Below are 25,831 nucleotides of genomic sequence, written 5' to 3'. Positions count from 1 at the left end.
GAGGAGCTGCACGCTCGGGAGGGCGAGGGGGGTGTCCACGCCCCGACGGGGCCGTCCTCCGTGCGGTGTCCCCGCTGCCCTGGGCCGAGGGCAGGAGACCCATCTGGAGGGGTGGTTTTCCCACCTGGGCGCTTGGTCAGAAGGGAGGTTTAGTGTTGGGGAGAGGCTGGGGACCCGGGGTGGGGTGCCTCTGGAAGCCGAGTCGGCAGGTGGAGGTAACGGGCTGGGCGAGAGCCGTCGGGGAGCCGGCGAGGAGAGGGTGCGGGGGGAGCGGCGGGGCGCGCCCGGTGCGCGGTGCCGGGCGCGGCGGGGAGGCGGGGGAGGAGCGGCGGCCGCAGCGCACGGGCTGAGGCCCCAGCCCGCCCGCCTTTGAACCGGGGCAAAGCAGAGGCGGGGAGAGGGGCCGGGGCAGGAGGCGGACGGTGACATCAGAGCGGCCGGGCGGATAAGGTGGGAGAGCCGCAGGAGCGGAGTGGGCGAGCGAGGCGTCAGCGACTAGCGGCTGCCTCCGGTTCCCCGCTCACCGCATCTCACCTCGCCTCATCATGCAGAGGTCTCCGCTGGAGAAGGCGAACATCTTCTCCAAACTTTTCCTAAGGTGGGAGTCCCGGTGCGGCGGGACGCGGGCGGACGGGGGCGGTGGGCCGGGCCGGGCAGCGGCGGGCGGGGGCTCCGCGGGAGCTCCGTGCCCCCCGCCCAGCCCAGCCCACTCTCCCGGAGAAGGGAACTGAGCGCTGGGAGCCGGCTAGCTCTGGGAAGGTCTGTGGGGAGAGCAGTGGGAGTCTCGCTTGTTGGTCAGACCATTCTTTTTTGTTGTTGTTGCTGGGGTTTTAGCAGCAGGAATGGGCTCTGTCAGGTGTAATAAACCTTTGCTGGACCCGGACAGATGAATTTATGACATAATTTGAGCAACCTTTGGTAATTGCTCAACTAGTTAATCTGTTATTTCATGTAAACTTTGAGAACACAATGGGATGGTAGGGAGCAGAGGGGAAATGCTCTCAGAACAAGGATTCCTTCTGTTTGGCTCTATGAGTGTTTAGCATTTGCTCAATGTGCGAGTGTAATATATGATCTTACTGGAAACAGTCCCTTGTACACCTTGAAAATGTTCTCTTATGAGCAAACTTCCTAGTGCCTTTTCTTTCTAAAAACTTCAAATAAAAAGAGAAGGAGCTAATACCAGCGCCTGGGCACAATGTACTTTGTAAGACAATATGGAAGCTGAATACTTCTGATGTGACATCGCTAGAAATGACACTGTGAACTGGAAAGAGCAAATAATCTTTTTGGCATTGGCCCACACACACTGGTTTTACCAGAGTACTGGTTCCCCGCTTTGTTACTGGAGGGTCTTTTGCATGGCAAGGAAGGACGGGAGGAAATCTTGTGTAAGATGTAAACATGATGACTGAAATCAGAGCACATGGTGTAAATCTATAACGTTGTCTGCCTGAAAAACTGAGGGCTTTTTGGCTCACTTTTAAATCCTTTTGGGATAGCTTTCAGCAGGTTGGTCAGTATGTTTTTTAAAGTTTCTTAATGGAAGGGAGTCTGTATGAGTCACTGTTTGCCTGTCTCCCACCCCCCTTTGGCTCATTTTAGCTAGATATGATAGAGGGGAATGATCCCAAATATAACTTGTTCCTAAAGTTTTCCAAACATCCAGGTGAAAGGAATGATCCTACAGATCTTCTCCAATGGTACTGCAGTGGGAAAGAAGTCATATTTGCTGCCAAATACTGTTAGAACCAGAGAGTGTGCATGACAGGAGTGCAAGCAATTAGAAATTCTCCATAAATGATGCTTCAGTCAGTGCTCCTGTCAAGTATACGACAGAAATCTGTAGGAAATAAGTCTATATTAATTTAATTGCTTGAGGGGCCACTTGCTCTATCTAATTTTATTTATTTATAAACTTCTATGAATTTAACATCCTAGAACCTAGGGTGTTGAAGGCGAGAAGAAAAAACCCCAAGAAGATAAAGCAAATATATTTCTGATTCCTACCGTAGTGACTGTTTCCATGTCTGAAACCAGATGCAGTTCGTGCTCATTAAGTACATGATTAACCATCCTGAGACCTGAGCTCGTCTTTTAAATCACAGTCCTTAAGTCAATTGAATGGTGTTTTAATCAGGTTTATCATGCATGATGCGTTATACTGTACCAGCTATTGGCGACTGGAACTAAAGTGATAATAATAACGTGTATGAAATTAAGGAGAGGTTCATGGTCAATATTGACTAGAGAGAAGAAATGCAAAGAAGATGTGTGGAGGGAGATTGCTTTTTCCAATGATAATGAAATAGTTGCTTACAAGTACAGCACAGTACTTTTTTCAGGGAAGTAACTTTTATAAGAATCTGCAGTGCATTTATATGTGAAGTTCCAATCTGAATATGATGTGATAAGTTGAAGATCACATTACCAGAAATGATGTTAAAGTATTTGCTATTATTATTCAGTAAATCTTGCTGATAAATATATTACTGTTTAATATTGTACAAGCTGTTATCAGCTGTAGATGTGTAAACCTATTGGCAAGGTTTTATTGCTTCATAATCTATCTTGTTTGAGTGGTAGTGATAGGTTTAACATGTGTTAAAATGAAAATGCACCTCTCTGCTCATAACTGAATAATTTATACAGGTTTCAGTATTGTTTGGACTTTTTTTCCTAATTCTTTATGCAAAAAAAAAAAAAAAAAAAAAAAAAAAAAAAAAAAAAAAAAAAAAAAAAAGGGGGGGGGGGGGGAGAAAATGTCCTGATATACAAATGTAGTATCTTATAGAAATTTTTGCCTTTTTGTTGTATTAGTGATGGTGACACCACTGGGGGCGGGGGGGGGAAGACGATTGCTAGGAGGGGTCATGATAGAAAGTATTTAAAATTGGAAATTAACTTTAATCCTAAACTTTAAACAATTTTGGTTTAAAAATTGAGCTTTGCTGGTTAAGAAACAAGGTGTGAAAACAAGTGGTTTGAGATCCTCAGTTAGGGAGACACTTAGAAAACACTGAGAGTTTGGGGTTTCAGAGATTGTTTTGTGTTTTGTTGTATTTTCCTTATTATATTTTCAGAGTTGATCTCTGTTGTTCCAAACCACATGCAAAACATTCTTTGTTCATTGGCAACTTTTCACCTTGCTTAAGGAAAGCAGAGTTTTATGCAGAAGCAGTCAGCTCATCTTATGCTTATCTTCATATTCATTGTGAATCTTCACTTTTGTCTTTTATTACCATTACTTATTTTCTTTTGGAATTTTGGGATTTTGAAGGGTCAAGGCCATACCTTTTTTCAAACAATATCTGACTACTTTGCAATCACCTGGTTTTTATTGAAAATTAACTGAGATCAGGAAGTCTTGTTAATTTATCAATTTTTATCTGAGAACTGGCACACTGTCATTGCTGGAGTTTCAGAAATGGCTGCAACTATGGGACTATTCTGACTTTATTACTTTTCTTTTACATGCAACTTTAGATATTAAAATACAAGTTCTCAAAAAGTAATCCTTTTGCTTGTGTCCACTCTTTAGGCACATACTTTTTTTCTTTTGGTACCTATCAAATGTGACGACTCTTGACATGACCAAGTACTTTAGTGCCTGTTTCTTTATTAAATCCAAATGAGAAATAAAAACTAACTCAGCTTTTTGTGTCAAGTCTTCTCATGCATTCAGTCAATCAGATCTGCTCTAGTTGCTTCTTGCTTTCCAAACTAGAGAAAAAAAGAAATCTATACATTTTTTACAGCTGTTCTGTGGTTCCTAGAACAATTTAACTAGTACAGGATAAATGTGGGTTTCATCCTTCAGCCCTGTGTGTGTTGTGAGGGCTAGGAAAAGGAATTCAATTCCATACCTTACCTCTTCTAGGAAGTAAAACCAAGTGTTACCAGTGTTTGGCAGTAAAGGTGTTTTAATTCTCTATCTCTGGCTCAGCTACTTTTTAGAGCATGAATCAAGAATGACTCTGACTCTTCTGAATAAAAACTTCTTTGCAAGTCCTAATTCCTAGTGTGAGACTTCTTTGCAAGTCTGCTAATAACCTTTAAGGTGGATAAGAGAATTCAGCATATAAGTTTTGAAAGTACTTAGTCCATATGCTACAGTAATGTTGTTCTGTCACTCTTTCTGTCTTAATTCAGTCACAGTTTCAAGTTTAAGAGTGCCTTATACAAGATGGTTTTTGGTTTGAAAAGGCATTATCATGAGAATTAAATTTATTCCCTTCAGAGAAAGGAGCTAAAGCCAGACTTGCCCTGGGCAGCCCTGCTCTATCCTTGAACTGTGTATCTTAGAATTCATTGCCAACAAGTTACTTGGGATTTTCATTCTTGAACTGAAACATCTCGTGTTTTCCTTGTGAAGTTTGGGATTTAATGCATACATTTTTACTCTAAGTTTCTCCTGAAACTGTCTTGAGTTCCTAAAATTCCCAGATTTTGTATAGGAAGCTTAAAGACCTAATTCATGTCTATCAATTTCACCCTGGAGGGCAGGTGTCTGCAAATTGTCATAACCAATATATATTGGAGCCTTATATTTGGACACTCACACAAGGCAATTTTACTATAGTATATTCTTATGGCCCTGTATGTATCTAGCCCTGATGAGCTGCCTTTCACTTATCCCAGGCAATTGTAAATCCTGGCTGCTAGTGCCAACCAAGCATAGATGCAGCTGCAGCACAGATTATGGCCCTGTGAGGCAGCCTGATTGCTTTGTCTGTTGCCACAAGTGGTCCTTGGAGACCTGCAGGTCTGCCAGTCCTTCAGACCTGTCTAAAACAGCCAGGTGTGAACTTTTGAAAGTCCGCTCGTTGAAAGATGTGCATGCAAGTTTTGGACTCCTTCTGAAAATTTCACTTCTATTGCTGCTTCCAAGATGAAGTGTGAAACTTGAAGTGAACTGGAGAAAGGATGCAGAGTCTCCTACACTTCAAGTAATTTCAGTCAGAGGAATACCTTCTTTAACAATAAGGCTAAATTGTGTCCTTGGCTCAGTCTGATACTGCATCTTTGATCCAATGACCAAAACTGCAAACCCTATGTAACACAGGGACTTTTTCTGGCTGCTTTATAATTCTAAAGCATAGATGCCTAGATCAAGTTGCATCCGACTTCTGAAATATATTTAAAGTCTGTTTTCTTCCTGTGGGAGGAAGACTTACTATCTTGATACTCAAGCTATCAAGCATTTGAAATATTTGCAGACCTATCTGAACCTTGTTATTTTCTACATGCTTATTTGATTTTGGTGATATAGAAAGTAATCCATTAAAATCCTTAATTTTTTTTAATACTGCAGGCAATGAAAGGTTAGTAGATTTATTATCTGTATTATAGAGGCTTCTAAATGCACTGACAGAAACTTGAAGTCCTTTGTACTAAGCAAAATATTTGATAAGGAAATCTGTTTTGAAGAACTTGAAGTCTAAGCAGATAGTACAAAGGATGGGTTAAAAGGAAGTTTCCTTACTAGTTCTGTAGAGAAGAAAGTGGGTTATACAAGGATTGTGATTTGTCCTAGGAGCATGTGGTGGAGTCAGTGCAATCTGCCTGAGAACTCCTGTCCAGAGCTTTGATTGCACAAGAGTATTTCTGGTGTGACAAAATTATTTCAGAATATTTCTGCAGTGAACAACTATCACTTTTTTCATACTGAAGAATCTAAGTCTCTGAATATCTACATTTTTGGATATGCTAAATTTTAAAGTGGTGAGAATAGTGTAACTTATTGCAAGAGGTTTCTACAGTTGCTGTTATCTTGGTTTATGTTTTTTCTCTTCACTCTGCCCCCAGCTTTGCAGCATACCTGTATAAGTACATTTGTGGAGGCAGGATGGTTCCAACTTGACATCCAGGTAATAATGTGTCACATTATGCCCTCAGAAATAAGTTAAAAGTGAAATTTAACTAGTGTATAAGGAGGCATGTTGGAACACAGTGCCAAATTTTGCCATGTGATCTTGTAGATGCAGTTCAGCTGCCTTCCATGAGAGTGAGGGTTTGCCTGGGTGAGACAAGCAAGAGCTCAGAGGCTGTTTACATATCAGTCCCTCTCTTATAAGCAAAAGGATCTGCATGAGCTTTTTCAGTCAGCAAATAGCTAATCCAAGGCTTCATTGTCATGAAACTCCCCAAATGCGGAGAGAATAAGTAGGCATTTAAGACACATTTTGAAACAGCATTGTTTTTCAATTTAAACCAGAAGCTTCATGCCAGTCAGATATGGGTAAGCATCCTTCTTTCAGAAGAGGATAGGTAGGAAGGGGGAATTGATCCTGAAAGGCAGCACTTGGGGTGGGCTGTTGCAGTACAAATGTCTTGACTTCACAGGCAAGGTTGTGCCTTAGGAGAAAATCCAAAGTGACTGCTGGTAAAGGTGCTTGGTTTTAGGTACATTCCTGTATTTTAATGTTGGTATTTAGCCTTTGTTTTTCCTCCCTGCTTTTAAAATAAAGGATGTGAACCTCTGTTGTATTGGAGTCATCCTGGTACCTCACTATAACTTTCACTTTAAGGTCCCCCCGGTGTTGCTTTGCTCAAAACTCAAGACTGTTTTGGAAATCAAAATATATGAGGCATTTTCTCATTAATTTGCAAGGATGATGCTGGGGAATAACATCATCAAATACCAGGATACAGAGAAAATGGCAAAGAGCAAGTAGTAAGAAAAGCAGTTCCTAATTCAGGGTTGATTGCATATTACTGTAATGGTAATTTAAATTTTGACAGTTGGTATTAAAATTAAATAAAATGTGACTGTATTCACCTGTTTGTTTGTACCTGACCATGTATCAGTCTTTGGGGTTGGAACAAATTATAGTTTTGGAAAGGGCCATTGCACCTGATGTGCAGCTCTATGCTATTTTATTATGAAAAAGTATCTTTAAAAATGATTGGCTAACAGAGTGAAGTGCTAAATTGGGTGAAATGTGTTGCTATCACTTAGTGATATGCGAAATATTTTAAAATTCAATTAAATCATGAATAGCACTGCTCTGCAACTGTTTTGCTGGTGCAAACTTTCTGTAATGTTCCTTATTCTTTCAAAGGACTAGGAGAAAAGAAATCTTTTTCTTATTTTTGCTGAGAGATATATAATTGAGAAAAAGAATGAATGTGAACATCCTCTCCTAGTCAGTCTAACTGTAGGTATATGCTGAAACAGCCTTGCAAACCCTGCTCATAGCACATAATCACCATTGTTACTTTGTTAGCTTCGTTAAAGAAATATTTGAAGCATGCCTTACACTTGACTTGGGTACTAAAAAATTGACAGATTGCAATACAATTAATATATTCTGTCCTTCCATCTTGCACAAGCTATCCCCTGAGGTGCTTTGTTTTCTTTCAAATATCTCTCAGTACTGATATAACTTGACTACCTTACTAATTGTAAGGAAAAAAAGTATTGAATTTCTGCTAAAAAAATAAATTATAAATTAGATAATTATTTGAACAAGTGTCACTTCACAAACCTGGGCATAAAAGACAAGACTTCCCCAAGAATTGCTGTGGCATAATCCTAATTAAGATTTGCTGTTGAAATCCTGGGGTTTCAGCAGAACATTGAGTATTCTTAAAATGGTGCTGCTCACAGCTAGTGGCAGAGTCAATAATATTGCAGCTAAATACTTTCCATGTCAAATAATACCTCATGGGAAAGATTTGTTTATTAGTGAAGAAATTAAAATCTTAATTTTTGTGATATGAGGGAAAAAGTGACAACAGCAAAGCAGAAATCAGTAGGGTCTGCATTTACATTTGTTGTTGAAACCCTGCAATAATTATATTTAAATATTAAACTATATTGCATTTTTTGGTTCATAAAGGAGAAAAGGCTGAAGTTAATACAGTTTTCAAAATATATAACATGCTATTTCAGTAGGTTACTATTCAAAACAAAGTAACTGCAACCCTACTCTGTTGAGCGTAACCACGAGGCAGGGGGCACAAAGAAGGCTGTTTGTTGTGTTCCATGGGCATGCTGACTTGTCCCATCTGTTAGCAAGGATCACAAAAAGCCAGGGTCACCTTTTACAGCTGCATTACAGGATGCTCAGAGAAGACAGCTGGTGGTGCAGACGCTCTTCTGGAGAAACAGTTTTGGGTGTACTAGAGCAACTTCCAGTATAAAGTAAGCAATAATTTACAATTTGCTGCTGCTGGAGTGATGGGTATCTTTTGGGGGAGGATGGGAGTGCAAAGCCTCTGATGTAGTCTCGTCAGAGGGAGGGAATGTCTGAGATCTGCATGGTACCTCAGCTTTTTCTTGCAGTTGATAAGAATTCATGGCTCTACAACCATCTTGTAAATCTTAGCCTCCAAAGCATCATAATTATGGCTTGATAGTGTTCTTTCCTTCCTTCTCTCCCCCTCCCCGCTCCCCCCCCCCCCGCCTTAATTTTTAGGAAGAAGGGTAAGTTAAAGCCAAAGGCACTATTCTTGTTCTCTCCATTGAATTTTAGGTCCAGTTCCTTAGGAGCTGCAGCTATGCACTATATATTTTGCACAGGTATGAGTGCTTTGTAGAAGGGAGTGAAACCATGGTCACCTCTGTGCTGCTCCGTAGATGTTGCTGTGTTGTGCACAGAGCACCTGGTGACATGGTACCAGTCTGACCTGTGAGCCTTGTAGGAAAGCTGCTCTGTTTTGCTGGCCTTGGGTAGCCCAGCACCACTGCTCTGTTACTGTCTCAGCAAACTGTGCTTCTTGAACTGAAGAGCCTGATGGAGCTAGGGGATTCCTGTGCTTAGGAAGAAGATCTGGGCAGTTGGCTTAGCAACACAGATGCTCCTTCTGTCTTCAGTGACATGCAAAGCAGCCTTAAGGGAGAGTCAAATCCTATTGACAAATTGTCTGTGTTAATACTCTCTGGAAAGCCAAAGACATCTGTCCCATTGATACAATTTGCTTGAGTGGGATGGTGCTGTAGAAAGCAATAGCTGTAATAAGATGTCTGTTACATACTGGTTAAGTAAATGACAAAGAAATTATCGTTAGAGATCTACCAAACAGTATGATATATATATGATATTTATATATGAAGTTCATAATGTATGTTTTACTACAGACAGTAGATAACAGATGTGGAACTTGCCTTCTTCTTTTCTTCTTTCCTACTGTACATCCTTGAAACTTATTCCCTGCTGGGTTTCATATGTGTGTACCCATAACAACATTCCCAGTTAGTGGCAAAACTCTCACAGCACTACAGGTTTCTCTGTGAAAGGGTCCATTAAATGCCAGCCAGTAATCCGATGGCATTTGCTAACATAATGCTGTAAAGCCAATCTGTTTCCCTTCCTTTTTTTTCTCTTCTTTTCAGAATAAATTTCTCTTTCTCAACAACCTCAGAAAAACCTCAGCATTAATGCTGACAAATTGTTTCCAATAAGCCAAAAAAATAGAAAAGCCATATTCATTGACAAACTCTGACTATGCTATATCACCTAGTGTTAGGGAAACATGGGTAACTACAGATTACATTGCTAGTTAAAGTAATTTCATTGCCATTTTGCATTTCAAATCTTTGCAAAGAATCTAGAACATAGTGGCTATAGGAATGTTATAGGAATCTGGCAAAAAAATTGGTTTTATGAGATATTTATGTGTTTTAGGTTTAGTATATTCCTTTTAATAAAACACAAACTGTCTCCCACAGTTCTTGACAACACAACTCAAGCAGCTGTTGAAAATCCACCTTGAGACAAACATCACACTCCAGGCCAGCTCCTCCCATGATCACCACTCCAACTTGAAGCCACAGCGTACAAATTGGCCAGATCTATTTAGGGTTGGACTTCCAAGCAGGAAGGGCAGCTGGGAGATGAACATCTCTGTGCAAGCAGCTTGCAGTAGGAACCTGGCTGAATACGAGGAGGTCTCCAGGGGAAGGTGTCAGCACTGCTCCTTTAGCTGGCTGGAGGAGTTTATCTAGCACAGTTGCAGCTACCGTGATGAGCAGTGAGATGGGGATGAGGACTGCATAAGTCTTTATCAAACCCTGGCTTGGGAGAGGAGGGTAGTTTAGAGACCACATAATTTTGATGGCAATGATAAATGCACCTGGTTATCACAGAGTTAAGCACAGAGTAAAATGAGAAACATTTCTTCAAGTACAGTAGATCCGCTAAGCGTGCTGCCTTCCCCAAATGATGATACAGCCACTCAGCTCTCTTTCTAAATGCAGTCACGTTTTGTTAGTTTGGGCTGTGGCAAAATGCCAGGATAGGTGTTAGCCAAAACTATAAATAAAATCAAATATGTGGAGGGAAACAGTATAATAAAAAATGTTTTCTCAAAACATACAAAGTGAAACTGCAAAGCACTTAAGTTTGTCAGGTTGGGAATTGCTTATTGCAGTCTCAAAGCATTATTAAGGAGCTTAGGAAGGTTATTACTTAGCTACAGTGTTGTGAATTAAAGAAGTTGCCTAGGAAGTACTGTTACTTCCTTGCATTAGTTTCAGTAGTGTTTTTGTATCCCATAATTTATATTCATTTTGAATTACTGAAATATGTACCTACAGGGGACATTGGTGAGGCTGAGAACAGGAACTCGTGAGAGTTTCTGTTCCTGAATGACAAAGATTAGCCAGTTCTCCACAAGATGTGCACAAACCCAATAGCAACTGGTCCTTTCGGTCTTCAGGAGCTGGCAAAATACAAATCAGTACCTGATATACCATTTGCAGTATCCATGAAAGACTTTCACATATGTGTTACGTGAAATTCAAAACTTTTCTTCTACTCTATTTTATCCCTGAAGACTATTGTCCCCTATTTCCTGTAGTTGTAATGTTTATGGATGTTTTATCATCTCCAAATGCTAAAGTGGGAATCCAGTGTCTCTGCAAAGTGGACTCTCCTAGCTCCTTTCTTATAGCATACCACAAATCACTTATTTCTCAGCTACAGTGGTACGAAAGACTGAGCTAGAAGCTGTATAATTAATCTGAAACCATACTATTATTGCAAAATTATTGCATATATTATTGCAAAAAGGAAGGATTTCCTTCAATTTCTTAGGGCATATTCTCTTTGCAGTGAGTATGATGTCACCATGCACTTGAGAAACATCTTGGTGCTTTACTGAATTATGGGGATTATAGACTGGTGTCTCATGCAATTCATAACTTCATTAAAGTAAAGGTTTAAGTGTTCATGTGCATGCACACAGTTGCACACAAGTAGTCATCTCTTGTGTTAAGGCATTTTTGCACTTTTGTAACGTTCAGTGATGTTCTTTTACCTTTGTGTCAAATTCTTTGCACCTTCAGAGGCTGCAATTGGGAATGAGAATCACTTTATGAGTATGGCATATGTTCTTACAGGCATACAGCTAAGCATATCCAATAAGCTGTTTGTATTTTCTAAGTGTCTGTCAGAAACATTATTTCATATATTTTAGCTGGGATTTTAGCTGTTGTTTACAAAAAAAGTTAAAAAAAAATTTAGAAATGATTGAGGTTTTGCAGAATTTTATCATAATCATGAATCACACAGGGTTTTTTACGAACTCTGGTTTACATATGGAAGTATGATAGCAATCAACCAGAAGCTACTTCTTTTGGAGGCACTTCACTTTTTTAAGGAAATAATTTTTATCGGTGACAGTAAAGTGGAAATTCAAATAGTTTCAAAATACACAATTAGTTCAAAACAGTTCTTATGTTTTGATCCAGTCCTTTGCTTTCAAAAAGATTTCTGAACAGAATCTGGTGAAAAACTTTTTGTAAGTTGATCCTTAGGGATTCATAGGCTTTTTTTGAGCCAATTTTTTTGATAAAATTACTCATGGTTTATAAAGGTTCACTCTACAGAGTATCCATTCAGATTAGTCTTTTCCTGCTTTGTTTTCCATGCATGTTTCAGCATGCCCTTTAAATTGATATGAAAATTTTAAACATGACATTTGAAAAAACAAATGTTAAATATGTATATATAATGGACACAATGAAGATCTTATGAGGAGTCCTGTGCAAGATTTGTGTTGTTAAGTGTGTTTGCAGTGTAGGCCGTCATATAATCATAGAATGGCTTGTGTTGGAAGGGATCTTAAAGACCGCTAGGTTCCACCCCCCCCTGTCATGGGCAAGGACACTTTCCAATAGACCAGGTTTCTCCAAGCTGCATCCAACCTGGCCTTGAATAATGCCAGGAATAGGGCATCCCCAGTTTCTCTAGACAACCTATTCCAGTGTCTGGCTACCCTCACAGTAAGGAATTTCTTCCAAAGATCTGATCTAAACTTTCTTTCTTTCAATTTAAAGCTGTTTGCCCTTGTCCTGTCCTTATATGCCCTTGTGAAAAGTTTCTCTCCAGCTCTCCAGAAGGCCTCCTTTAGGTACTGGAAGGCTGCTTTAAGATATCCCCAGAGCAATCTCTTCTCCAGGCTGAACAATTCTGATTCTCTATGTCTTTCTTCATATGGAGAGGTGTTCCATCTTTCTAATCCTCTTCTCGGCCTCCTCTGGACTTACTCCAACAGGTTCTTGTCTTTCCTGAGAACCCCAGAGCTGGACACAGTACTCCAGATGGGGTCTCCCCAGAGCAGAGCAGATAGGAATGAAACTTACACGTCCACTTTACTATAGTTCTGATTTATTATTCATTATATGGACGTAGCACATAGCATATTTGGAAATACAGTATGAAGGTTTCAATCCCCTGTTCATTTGTCTTCTGCTGACTCAGTAGGAAGTTTGGGGCATGATCCCACCCCAAAACTTATAAAATGCAGGAGTTTCACAATTATTCTTTTAATATTATATTTGTCAATATAGTTTTGTAAATACAATGCTGGAGTGCTCTATATCGTGTCATATATGTGTGTTTATGTGAGTGCATGTGCACTTAGACATACTTGGATGCTGTGGACAAAATATTCAGGGTGAGACAAAGCAACTCCAGAATTAATGCTAGAAAATTTTTTTATTTCTAACCTGTTTTTTTTTTTAATGTTTGCCTAGATGGACAAACCCAATTTTGAAAAAGGGTTACAGACGACGGTTGGAGCTGTCAGATATTTATCAAATCCCTTCTGCAGACTCTGCTGATAATCTTTCTGAAAAACTGGAAAGGTATGAAAAGTTAATTGAATAAATTTGTTTCAGGAATCACACTGCAATTTTCATTGCAAAGATTTTGGATTAAATGTTTAAATAACGTTGGGTGCAAGCTGATTGCACACAGTTGTGCTTTGGATATGTTTGGGATCCATGGTTCAGATGTACAACCTAGATGGTCTAAATTACTATATATGGGTACCTGTGATATCTGCCAATGATCACAGAATCACAGAATATGCTGAGTTAGAAGGGGCTTAGAAAGATCATCAAGTCTAAATCCTCACTTTTAAGAGGACATCCCCAAGAATCACACTGTGTGCCTGAGAGCATTGTGCAAATGCTTCTTGCACTGTCTCAGGCTGGTGCTGTGACCACTTCCTGGAGAGCCTGTTCCAGTGCCCAACCACCTTCTGGGTGAAGAAACTTTTCGTAATATCCAACCTAAACCTCTCCTGACTCAGCTTCATGCTGTTTCCTCAAGTCCTGTCACTGGTCACCACAGACATCAGTGCCTGCCCTTCTTCCCCTCATTAGGAAGTTGTAACTGCAATGAGGTCTCCCCTCAGTCTCCTCTTTTCTCCAGGCTGAACAGGGCAAGTGACCTCAGCCACTCCTCACACAGCTTAACCTCAAAGCCCTTCACCATCTTTGTTGTCCTCCTTTGGATGCTCTCTTGTATCTTTCTTATATTGCAGCACCCAAAACTGTCCACGATATTCGAAGTGAAACTGCAGGAGTGCAGACTAGGGCTGGACAATCCCCTCCTTTGCCTGGCGAAGATGGACTCCAGGACATGGGTGGCCCTCCTGGCTGCCGGGGCGCTGCTGACTCAAATTCAACTTTCCATTCACCAGGACCCTTTCTGTGGTGCTGCTTTCCAGTATCTCATTCCTCAGTCTGTCTGTATATCCAGAGCTGCCCCATCCCAGATGCAGAATCTGGCACTTTCCAATGTGGAACTTCATATGGTTGGTGACTGCCCTGTTCTCTGTGTTGTCAGGGTCTCTCTGCAGGGTCTCCCTGCCCTCGAAAGACGCAACAGCTCCTCCCAGTTTTGTATTGTCTGCAGACTTGCTCAGTATCTCTTCCTGTCCTGCTTCCAAATCATTTCTGAAGATGATGGGGAGTGCAGGGCCAAGGATGGAGCCCTGTGGAACCTCACTATGACAGGTCACCAGTCTGATGTCACCCCATTCACTGTAACCCTTTGTGCCTGACTGATTAGCCAGTTGCTCACCCATCACATGAAGTGTTTATCCAGCTGAGTGCTGGGCACTTTGTTCAGAAGGATCCTGTGATAGGGATTTCATCTGGCTTCCCTTAGTCAGCTGGGTGGGTTACCTTGTCTTAAAGGGAAATCAGGTTTCCACTCATGAAGCCGTGCTGGCTGTAACGAATGACTGCCTTGTCTTTTGGGTCCTTTTCAATACCTTCCAGAATAATCTCCATAGTTTTGCTGGGTACTGAAGTGAGACTGACAGACCTGTATTTCCTGGGCTCCTCTTCTTGCCCTTCTTGAAAACTGGGACAGTGTTTTCCAGTCAGCTAGGACCGCTCCAGATTCCCAAGACTGCTCAAAAATCATCGAAAGAGGTTTTGCGATGAAATCAGCCAGCTCTTTGAGGATTCTGGTATGAATCCCATTAGCCACCATAGATTTGTAGGGATCCAGCTGGAGCAGCAAATACTGCTGTGATGAGCGAGGCTAGACTTTCAGGGTGATGAGTGATGCTAGACTCAGAGCTTCAGTGTTGGTTCCCTGAAAAGGGAGACAGCAGAAATGCTGTTCTTTCTCCTCAAATAACCTTGTAAAACCTCGGTTTAGTTTTTCTTCAATGAAATAACATTCTTAATTTTCTTTGATACCACTGTTGGCAGACTAATTGTTTCTGCAGAAGTCATATTCTAACTTTCCTCATTTAGGTTCCCACTCTTCTTTACCCAATTTCAGTGGGTCCTAATTTAGAAATTGTGCTCCACTTGTGACTAACTCTTAAAACAGAGGTGCCTAAACACATTCCCTCTCCACCAACTGATGTTGTAGCTTTCACTGATGTTCCAAGGCAGCTTACATCTGCACTGTTGTGCCAGTCCAGTCAGTTTTAATTGCAGTGTGGCATAAGTATTCCAAACCAGTGGAATTTACTGAGAACATTGGTATGCTTAATGTGTTTTGATAGTTTATAAATGAAATATTCTGGTTTTCTAATATTCTGTTGAAAATTTGAGAAAATAGTTAGTTGAGGATATTCTCAGGAGTGCTTTGAACTATGAATTGAATTTTGCTGAAACCTGCGTTCTCTGTATACAGCATCTCTTCTGGTCTACAATTAATTATTGAAAAGAAAGTTATTGTCCCAGCAACAAGGTTTAAAATAGTGCTATGCAGTAGAAAAGTCACATTTTTGATGCTTTGTTGAAGCTTTCTTTTTTGAAGCCTGGAAGAGCTCCAAAACGTTTATTTGCCTATTATTGTGCTCTGGTTTTAAGTACAGCAGGTTTCTTTAAAACATACAATGTGACCTTTTCATGAAATAATTCCCTGCAGGGTGATATATGACTGAGTATTTAAAACTACTAAATATGTGGCTGAACTAGGTTTGAACTTTTATTGATCTATCAGGTCCAAGAAGGCCAGATTCTTGGGGTCTCTTGCAAAGCTTTCTTTCATTAACCATCTCAGCTAAATCTCCTTGGATATACTTGAGTGAATTGAAGTATATCACAGCCACAGACGTATGTATTTGCTCATACAACTTAATGGTTCTGATTTTGATTCCTTTTCAGAGAATGGGACAGAGAGCTGGCAACTTCAGAGAAGAAACCCAAACTCATTAATGCTCTTCGGCGATGTTTTTTCTGGAAATTTATGTTCTATGGAATAATTTTATATTTAGGGGTAAGAATTGTTCTTCTCTTCTAAGCTTTTAGTGTTCCTTAAATAGATCCAAGTTCTAGGGACTGCTAAATTAATACAGAATATCGTGAATAGCTTCAGATTTTTCCTCTGTGTATTGCTTACAAAGGTGATAAATACAGAGATGTATCCAAGGGCTTTCATTCATAAAAGAATTTTCTGATAATATCTTAATATCTTTAAAATATACATATTAATAGCTTTTTAGTGTTTCTAGTGCTATTAGTTTTCCCAAGTGTGTGATCAGGAACTTGATGTGAAAGCCTGAACTGGTAATGTTTATCACCTTTCCAAGATGTTAAGGTAGGATTACTGTGACTTACCAAATGCCACCTGTTTGTTTGACAATCCTATCACTGGGGTTAAGAGCTGTGAAAATGATTTATTGCTAATGGTGTCTCTCTAGGTATGTGTAGCCAGACTGTAAATTTGAAAATTGCTATTAACCAAAATGCACATTAAGTGTCTGTGTTACTTACAAATTTCTGTGATTTAGTCGTGAAAAAAAGAGAGCGTGTAACCTATGTAAGGAGTGGCAGGCAACCTTGGGACTAAAACGATGTTGTGAGGTTATTTAGGGAGAAAATCAGAAAAGCTAAGGCCAAATTGTAACTAAATTTGACCACTGTAGTTTAAGACAGCAAAGAAAAGGTTTCTATAAATACACTGGCAGTGAAAGGAAGGCTGAGGAGAATTTCCATTCTCTGCTGGATGCGGGGGTAGCATAATGTCAGGAGGATACCCTTTATCTAGGTACTGGGCCCTAAATTGCCTTTGTCCAGGTAGGGCAGTTAGCTGTCTAGGACAGGGCCACGTGCTGTGTAAGGAGCTGCATGGTAACTGTTCTCTCTCTACTCCTTCATCACTTTCGTCAGCTCTTCTTTGGGATGACACCTTGTATTTGGGAACCCCTACTCAATCATTTCTTTTATGTGCTCCTGTGATCTCATTACTGCCTTTAAAATTTAAACCTTTTACTCACCAAGCCAGAAACTCCTTATTCATGGTATATTTGTATTTTAAAAAAACCTTCTGACAACAAAACAATTCTATAAATGTAGCCTACCATGCACTGTAATAGCTGAGTTCCTGCTGAGTCTACCACCCAGATCGTTTGCACTAATGCATTCCTGTTAAAAGTTAAGCAGTGTCTGAAGGCTTTTGCAGGCAGTCTTGAGAATAACGCTCTTTCCCAAAGTTTAAGCTATGCGTGCTGGCATGCATAGGCAGGGTTGATTTCTCCCTGTATGCTTTTTTAATGGAGTACAATTTTAGACAGGGCAAGGACAGAACAAGACTGCAGGATTTTTGAGTCATATTCTTTGGTTGTGTGTATGGGTTTTTTAAAAAATTTCTCTAAGGAATCACAGATGTGTGCAATTAAACACATAGCAAATGAATCTGCATCTTCCACAATGAACATGGAAAGATTAAATCTTAGTTTAAATTCTTGATTCTATTATCATTAGTGTTCAGTTTATTTAAAGCTGCTTCATTTTATTGAAAGAGGAATTGTAAAAAAAATCAAATTGCTCCTAAAGTTGCTGGTGTTCTTTGCAGGCCTTGCTCACGGAAATTAATGGGAGCTTTGCCATAAATTTGAAAGGGGACAGGATGTTGTGCCGTATTGGCATAGGTGTAACCAAGTTGTGTGCTCTTTTGAACTTCATTTTCCTTTCAGCTCTTTGCTTGTCTAATCTGAGCTGTTTTCATGGCATCTTTCTTGGACTGTGGTTTAAACTCTGCTGACATCCCTGCTGTTTGTGTAGCTGTCCTTTCAACTGGCATCCCAGCTTTGCTGTCATTAAGTCTAGCCTTTTTTCCATCTCTCCCTCGTCGCTGATGCACTGTAGGTAATGATGTTATTGCAGGGTGGACACTTGTGCTCTGGCCCCCTAGAGTACTGCAGCTCTCCTGCATAAACTGTGGTATGTTAGACACGTTGAGTTACTGCACCTAATGTGTCTGCTCCCCTGCTGTTTGAGACGGTTTCTGCTCTTCACCCTGTCAGAATATGAGTCTTGCAGTTAAAAGAAAATGTGTTGTGGTGGTGAAACAAAAATCTTGCTTTTTAGCTTGATACCTGCTAGCCAACTAGGTACTTTGCTGTGAGGATCAATTTGATTCTATTTGCATTTTGGTCTTACATTTATTGCCATGAAATTTGTATTTCCACTCAGGCTCAGTAGCTGCTAACATTAACTTAGAAGTGGTTTTAGTATCATATCCCAAAGGACCCTAATGAGGATTTCCTGAAGTCCTCACATATGGGTCACGGGTGTGAGTGAGGAGGCAGGGAGGGAAGCGCTCCTTGGCCATATGCCGAAGGAGAGATGTGCATTATTGTCTTCAAATGCAGAGTGTTTGAACATATGGGGGATACACGTAACATAAAATCGTTGCATAAGAATAGTCGTACCAGGTCAGATTAGCACGATACGCTGTGTCATAATCTCATTTCTCTTCAGATCTTTACTCTTTTGATTAAGATTCCTATAAGGAGTCTCTTATGGGTTTCTCAGCAGCTTGTGATGAATGCAGAGGGAAGAATAAGGACAGGCAAAGGCAAAACATGACTCTTGAAAACTGAATTTTCTCTTAGGTGTACAAATTCCATTCTTTTTTTTAGGCAGGTTGTTCTAATCAGCTTATTCATATTTATATCAGTGGGTGATTTTGAGTTTACGAGATGAGAAATGAGAACCAGGCAGTTCTGCTTTGATTTGTATGTAGACTAGATAATATCTTCGGTAAGCAAGCTGATAAATCTCCATTGTAAACCAGTGGACTTTTATGCCCCATGAGATAGTGTATGACTTGGCCTATTGCCAGCCACTGTTCTAGTCTGTAAGGCTTCTTTTTTTTCCAGCAAGTTCGGAATGTATGCAATACACTTATAGTCACAACAAACACAGCAGCAGAGCATGTCATTTTCACAGGAATGAAAGTAAACACACAAAAAAATTGTTGCTATTTTAAGCCTATGTAGAAAAGCTTATCTTGGAATCTCCAGGAGTATGAAAACACCGTATTGTCCTTGAGAGGTGAATGTTTTGTATTTTATGAGTTTTGGGGAGCCTTAGTTTGATGCTTTGGGATGCATATGGTCTAAGCACAGCTGTCTTGGGTCATGTGTTTTTTAATAAACACTCCTCCCTTTGCCCACTAATAACACTGGAGCCTTTGTCAAAGCTGGCTCCAGATTCACAGCAGAGTGGTGTTTAATTTGGGTAGTGTAGCACACAGTACAGGTATGTTGTTTGAGATGTAAAATTCTACCTCTTCTGTGGAAAAAGTGAATGATGAATATCAGCTTCACCAACAGTAACATTCAAAAAGGATTACAGTGCAGATTATAGAAGTACTTGTGACTGCTGTTGTACAAGAGAAACCAAAGGAGAAGAAAAAAAACTAAAGGAGATTTTTCCAATATATTTATTACAGTAGAATTTTAATTACAGCTGAACTTTACCAATTCCCTTCTCTGAGTCACTATGGTGGTCTGTGTGGTTTTCATCTGGAAGGCAGTACTGGTAACTTTTGGGCAGATTTTGACACATCCCTGTACAACAGAATTCAGTAATGCTTTGTTACTTCAGAAGTCACATGCTTTCTCCCACAAAGCAACAGAAAGGAGAATAAGGAGATGCATGCAAGTTCATAACAATTTGTATTTTTAAACTGATTATAAGAATGAAGCAAAGGAGCACATACATACTTCATGTCCTTCTGAAGGTCATGCAGAAGATGAAGCAAAACGTTAGACCAGAGCACACAGTGATTTTTGAAGTTCTTTGGGAAAAACTGGATAAGAAAAGAGGAGGCAAGAGGCAGAGATGGAAAAAGACGAGGTTAGAGGAGTGAAACTAGGAGAATGATAGGGTAGGGAGGGAAATGGAAGAAAAGGTGAGGTAATGTTGATTTAATTACAATGGAAAAGGAGACTGAGGTCAAATGTAATAGCAGTCTAAAGTCAGGGCTTTAGCAAATCATTTGGATGCCTTCAAGTTTTGTGGTTTGACCTTACCTCTTTCTCCTCTCCTACCCTGGTTCTCTACCCCTGGATGGGAAGTGCTGGGGCTTCTAAGGTAGGAGGGACTGTTTTCTCTCTGGGACCTTTACTGAATTTGCCTCCTCCACCATTTACTTCCTCTCCTGGTTTTGTTACAAAACTGGATACAGTGACTAGAGCTGTTGAGTAGGATGATCCAATTATTTATACTTTTATTCTGTTTCTGTTTCCATTTATTTTTTGCTTTAGCTATATTCTCACTGTGAGAATGGCAGTGTTAGTTTTGGGAGTTCTGAGGCTTCCCTTGTCCTGTAAGTCCAGTGAAGTGCAGTGAGATCTGTTCCCTAGGAACCAAAAGAGAGGTCCAACCTGATGAACTAGATTCAGTCATATGATATGGCTAATCCATTAAAAATCTGTAAATGTGGAAGCTAATCTCAGTTGTCACTTTTGTAGAAAATGATCAAACCAAATTTACTAGCCGGATTTGCTGTGGTGCAGTTGCAGGAGCATCACAGACTTAGACAGCAGTGAATTGTCTGTTCTCCTGTGCAACTACTGCAATTTTCTGCGGTTTGCATAGCAAACAGGCCTGACTTCCTCATTTAAGATATAAGACTTTAAATCTCATTTGGTAGGACTTTGAATTGAAATGTTAGCCATTTTGAAAAAAAATGAACCAACTGCTGACCAAAATTACTTTTCTTGTTTCTCTCTACAGGAAGTCACCAAATCTGTGCAACCCCTTCTGCTGGGGAGAATAATAGCTTCCTATGATCCAGACAACTCTGAGGAAAGATCCATAGCCTACTACCTGGGCATTGGTTTGTGCCTTCTCTTTTTTGTGAGACCACTGCTTATACACCCTGCTATATTTGGTCTTCATCACATTGGAATGCAAATGAGGATAGCTATGTTTAGCTTGATTTATAAGAAGGTAATTGTTTCACTTACACTCTAAGCCAAGCCTCTGTCTGAGTCTATGTAACTTTTAGGCTAGTTTGTTGAAAGATTGAGATTTTGTTAAGGTACACAAAGTACAAGGAAGAAGAATGTAGCTAACAGTTTCTGACAGCTCTCAATTTCCCAGTCCAAAGAATTAAATACCTGTCTACAACTGGTTTGACTGAAGTCAGCATCTATGAATTCAGACCTGCTGCATATGTGGTGAGGTGCCTTAATAGTTTTACCCCTGTGCTCCTGCTAAAAATGTGTACTGCAAAGGAAGAATAACATGCTGGTGGCCAAAGAATATCTCCAAACGAGAATTAGAGGTGAAGATTTAAACAATAAATGTAACATTGAAGGGATTGACTTTGAATGATACTATGTGTTATCACTATAGCATGAAGAGTCAACAGACACTGACCCACCACATGTTCAAATATACTAAGATTTAAAAAGTTACTCTGTTTTACCAGTACCCAAAGAAGATATTTCAAACAAACATGTTAGTTATTCTAGTATAAAGCTAAATGTGAAAGCATCTTTCAAAAATATTTGTCAGGAGAGGCAACAGTAGGAGATTTTTGCGGATGCATGGCAGCACACAGCATGCATGCTTAATTAAAACTTGTATTTGCATGTATATCTATATCCATAAAATATTCAACAGAAAGCAAGGACTAAGTCAATACATCAGTATTTTTAAAGCAATGTAATGGCTATATTGAATTCAAGTGACAAATAACAAGTTTAATGAGACTTTATAGCATAAACAGATAAGTGGAGTATTACCTATACTACTGCACCATTGCTTATTGTTTAAATCTTTATTTATTGTGTTTTATAGAGATAACTTAGATGACAATTTTTCTATGGCTTTGTTTTCTTTTACAGATCTTAAGACTGTCAAGCAGAGTTCTAGATAAAATAAGTACTGGACAACTGGTCAGTCTTCTTTCCAACAATCTGAACAAATTTGATGAGGTGCGTCATCAGTTGTTTAATTCACTTGGTGATCCATCAAATACAAATGTCAAGCTGTTCATGACAGATACTAAGGAAGGAAGGAGCACAAATGAAGAACTGCACTGAGTGCTCATTGTAGACTAAATACTCATTCATTACCTTGAGAAAATGCGTTGGCACATAGTCACAGAAATGCTCATTCTGATTCTTATGACATTCTTTATCTCCTGTGCTGATTAGAAAAGGAAACCTAAAAAGCAGTAACATCATAAAAACATGTTTGTTCTTCAGTCCAGTGAGAATCTGCCAGGAAACCTCTGGGTTAAACAGTTGGTTTCACGGAAGTCAGAACTTGCTGGTTCAATCCTTGCATTTTACTTCCTGGTGATTGCATCCTTTTACTAAGGTGATCCAGTTCATTTGTCATTGAACAAGCGATGAGGTTTAGCCTCCTGTTCCTGTTATTGCCTAGTCCACTGAAGAGGGATTGTGGATGTAAGACTGTGTTAGGAAGTCTTAGACATCCATCTTAGCAAATCTTAGAGAGTCTTCTGTAAAACTTCTCTTTTGTTAGAGACTATAATAAATCCCTGCTAATGCCTTTAGGAACTGGAAACTATAAACTTCTGTTCTTCATGTGTGTTTAATTGGCCCTTTGGTAGTATAAGATTTGCTTTCCATGAAGACACAAGGTTAGAGAGACTGAAGACACATGGCTGGAACTGCAGGGTGTATTTACTTCAAGCATGTATGACTGTATAGAGTAATGTCAGCTTAAGACAAGTGATCTGCATTGACAGAAGTGTAGCTGCAGTAGCACAGACACTGTGCTACTGATCATGGGATTCACTCAAATCTCAGGAGATTTTGGAGAACGAGAACTGCATTGAACTAGTTGCGTTCACACAACACTCATCTCTCCACCGAAGTAGTATTTGCCTTCTATGTCAGATTAAAACACTCTCAGAAGGTTTTTGCATGTATTTTTCTCATCTTTCAGCGGTTGAAAAAGCCAGCATTGATGCCAAATTTGGTTTACTTTTACAAACTGTGACTTTTCCTCATACATACGCATAACAAAGAGACAGTTGCAGATTGAACTTCGCCTTAGAAAAATCTAAGTTTAGGTGCAGAATGTATATGTATTGCTGCACTGTCATCATAATTAACACCCAAAATACTATGTGCTCAGGATCACAAGTTCTTCTTTATAAACTTGTTTTTCAACTGGAAATATTTGGACCATTCTTCACTGTATTTTTCAAAGTGTCAGTTTAATGACTACTTCCTTTTCGTGTAGTTTCCAGAGCACATATCTAACTTTTTATTATGTTTTTCTACTGTGGCCTTCCATAGGGTCTTGCTCTGGCTCATTTTGTATGGATTGCACCATTACAAGTGGCACTGCTGATGGGATTGCTCTGGGATATGTTAGAAGCTTCTGCATTCGCTGGACTTGCTTTTCTAATAGTCGTGGTCTTATTCCAAGCCTGGCTGGGACAAATGATGATGAAATACAGGTGACAAGAATGTTTTAAAATATTTCAATATATTTTCTTGAAACACGTTGGTTTTAAGAAGCTTGTACCTCTTGATTAAGGTACTCTGGTTATGACATTACATAGGATGGGTCCAAAGAGTGTTTTCTATGTAGGGAAAGTTACAGACAAAATTTCACTTATTTAGCAAAAGGTGTCTAAACTTGAAAAAAAGAAAAGTCTAATATGGAGTAAATAGTGATAAAATCAGACATAGCATTCAACCTAGAAATTTTAGAATTAAAACTCCTTTTTAGTTACTCCATTCATTCTTTTTAGAATTTCTATTTTCTTCATTTTAAAACAATTATTTGATTTCTACTAATTTCTTCTCCATTCTTCATAATAATGCTGTTAAAGTAAACATTTTTAGCAGAGGCATATATGGAAGCTGTTCTCATAAGATATAATGGAATACAAGCTAACTATACAGGATGAAAAAGATGAAGATTGACCTACTTCCTTTTTACTTCATAGGAATAAGAGAGCAGGAAAGATCAATGAGAGACTTGTCATCACGTCAGAAATAATTGAAAATATACAGTCAGTTAAAGCTTATTGTTGGGAAGATGCAATGGAAAAAATGATTGAAAACATCCGTGAGTAAGTGTACTCATTTGTTACACAAATTTTTTTATGTGCTCAGAAAAAAAATTAGGTGGCTATGAACATCATCTGTGGTCATGTTAGTTAAGAAGTAAAGCAACAACTATTAATCCTCAATAAACTAACCATACATTCCCACACTGCAGCCTGGGGGTTTTTCCCTCTTTTTTTTTTTTCAAGTTTACTATGGAGGTGAGTTTTTTATTTTTTTATTTACTTCCTCATTTGTTATAATGATGTTTCAGTGGTTAGTTTGCGCAGGTAAAACAATTGTGGGATCTGTGTTTGTTTCTGGCCAACCCTTTCCTCATCTTAAAATAAAAAGCCCTTTTGTGGAGGTTACTTAAGACTTAACAGATGTCCCTCTTCTGTGGTGAAGGAAACAATACGAATATGTGCAGCCATTTTCTGAGAGATGTAATAAAGCTGGTTATAAAACTTGCATACAATCTGTGAAAGGAGTAAAGTAGCTTAGATTCATGTCTTTATCCTGCACGTTTACATTAACATTTATTGTCTGTAGATGGCCTTGTAGAGTGCTTATCTCCTCAGTTAATATAAGGATTGAACTGTAACTGCCAGACCTGAAGGAGAAAGGAGGTAAAAGTTAGCTGAAGCCTGTGAGAAGGAAGACTTTGTTACCAGCAAGGAGTTCTGGAAAAAGGGAGAAGTGACACATTGATTGATGGGTGATGCTGCATTAAAGGCACTCCCATGTGTTCATGTGTTTGTTTAGTCCTTTACAGAGAAATAAAATCCTGTGCCAGGTGTGTGATTGGGAAAATAAAAGAAATATAAGTGTCATATTATCATGTAAATAGCAGACATAAAATTATATTGTTCCACAAACACCTACTTGTTCAGCTGCTTTCTAAAAGACAATCCAGGGAAAGTGAAGTGTTCTTTACCATTAGAATTTGTAATTATTTACTATAAACAATCAGAAAAACTCAGTCTGAATCCAGGTCATGAGAGCTAGCTCGAGGATGGAACTAATTTAGGAGTCCCCTGATGTCACTTGTCACATGTATTGCGTTTAGGAAATCTGAGAGCATATCATGCTAGCAAATCCTCTAGAAATTAATTAAATAAATACTAATCTACAAACTGGTCACAGAAACCTGGAAATTGGACTGTTATTTTATTATCTATATTTTCTACAATAATTTATAGAAAATTTTGTAATGCTGGAGTTAATTTTATCATATGATGCATGGATTTTGAAAAGACAAGAATGCTATCAATTTTATAAGATCAGAGTACTTCTCTTATAAAGAAAGGCTGAGATAATTTGAATTGTTCAGCCTGGATAAGAGAAGGCACTGGGCAAACCTTATTGTGGCCTACAAGGGACTCTACAAGAAATCAGGAGAGGGATGTTTTGCAGGGGTACATAGTGATAGGACAAAGGGGAATGGCTTTGAACTGAAGGAGGGTAGATTTAGATTAAATATTAGGAAGCAGTTCTTCCCTGTGAGGGTGTTGAGGTGCTGGCAGAGGTTGCCCATAAAACCTGTGGATGCCCTATCCCTGGAAGTGTTCAAGGTTAGGCTGGATGGGGCATGGAGCAGCCTGGTCTAGCAGAAGGTGTCCCTGCTTATGGCCAGAGGGTTGGAACTGGGTGATCTTTAAGATCCTTTCCAACCCAAACCATCCTATAATTCTATGATTCTTTTTCATATTTTTTAAGTCATCCAGCAGGTCACTTGGTGAAGACATCACCAGAATAAGTCAACTCAAAAATATCAGAGTTTCAGTTGAAT

The 25,831-nt window shown here is 39.4% G+C and overlaps 1 protein-coding gene across 1 annotated transcript in view; it reads left to right on the top strand.

Annotated features, from left to right (window-relative positions):
• Positions 1–473: 473 nt before the first annotated feature.
• The window catches only part of CFTR (CF transmembrane conductance regulator), an 87,123-nt gene continuing 61,765 nt past the window's right edge, over positions 474–25,831 (top strand). Inside the window, exons 1-7 of the mRNA XM_066318980.1 lie at positions 474–598; positions 12,986–13,096; positions 15,872–15,983; positions 20,735–20,950; positions 21,853–21,942; positions 23,281–23,444; positions 23,940–24,065. Coding sequence (XP_066175077.1) covers positions 546–598; positions 12,986–13,096; positions 15,872–15,983; positions 20,735–20,950; positions 21,853–21,942; positions 23,281–23,444; positions 23,940–24,065 — 872 coding nt within the window. The 5' untranslated portion in view covers positions 474–545. The remainder of the gene's footprint in view (positions 599–12,985; positions 13,097–15,871; positions 15,984–20,734; positions 20,951–21,852; positions 21,943–23,280; positions 23,445–23,939; positions 24,066–25,831) is intronic.

The sequence above is a fragment of the Sylvia atricapilla genome, chromosome 5 (genome assembly GCF_009819655.1).
Source record: "Sylvia atricapilla isolate bSylAtr1 chromosome 5, bSylAtr1.pri, whole genome shotgun sequence".
Taxonomy (NCBI): domain Eukaryota; kingdom Metazoa; phylum Chordata; class Aves; order Passeriformes; family Sylviidae; genus Sylvia; species Sylvia atricapilla.
Note: the sequence above shows the minus strand (reverse complement) of the source record. Positions and strands in the feature narration are given on the sequence as shown.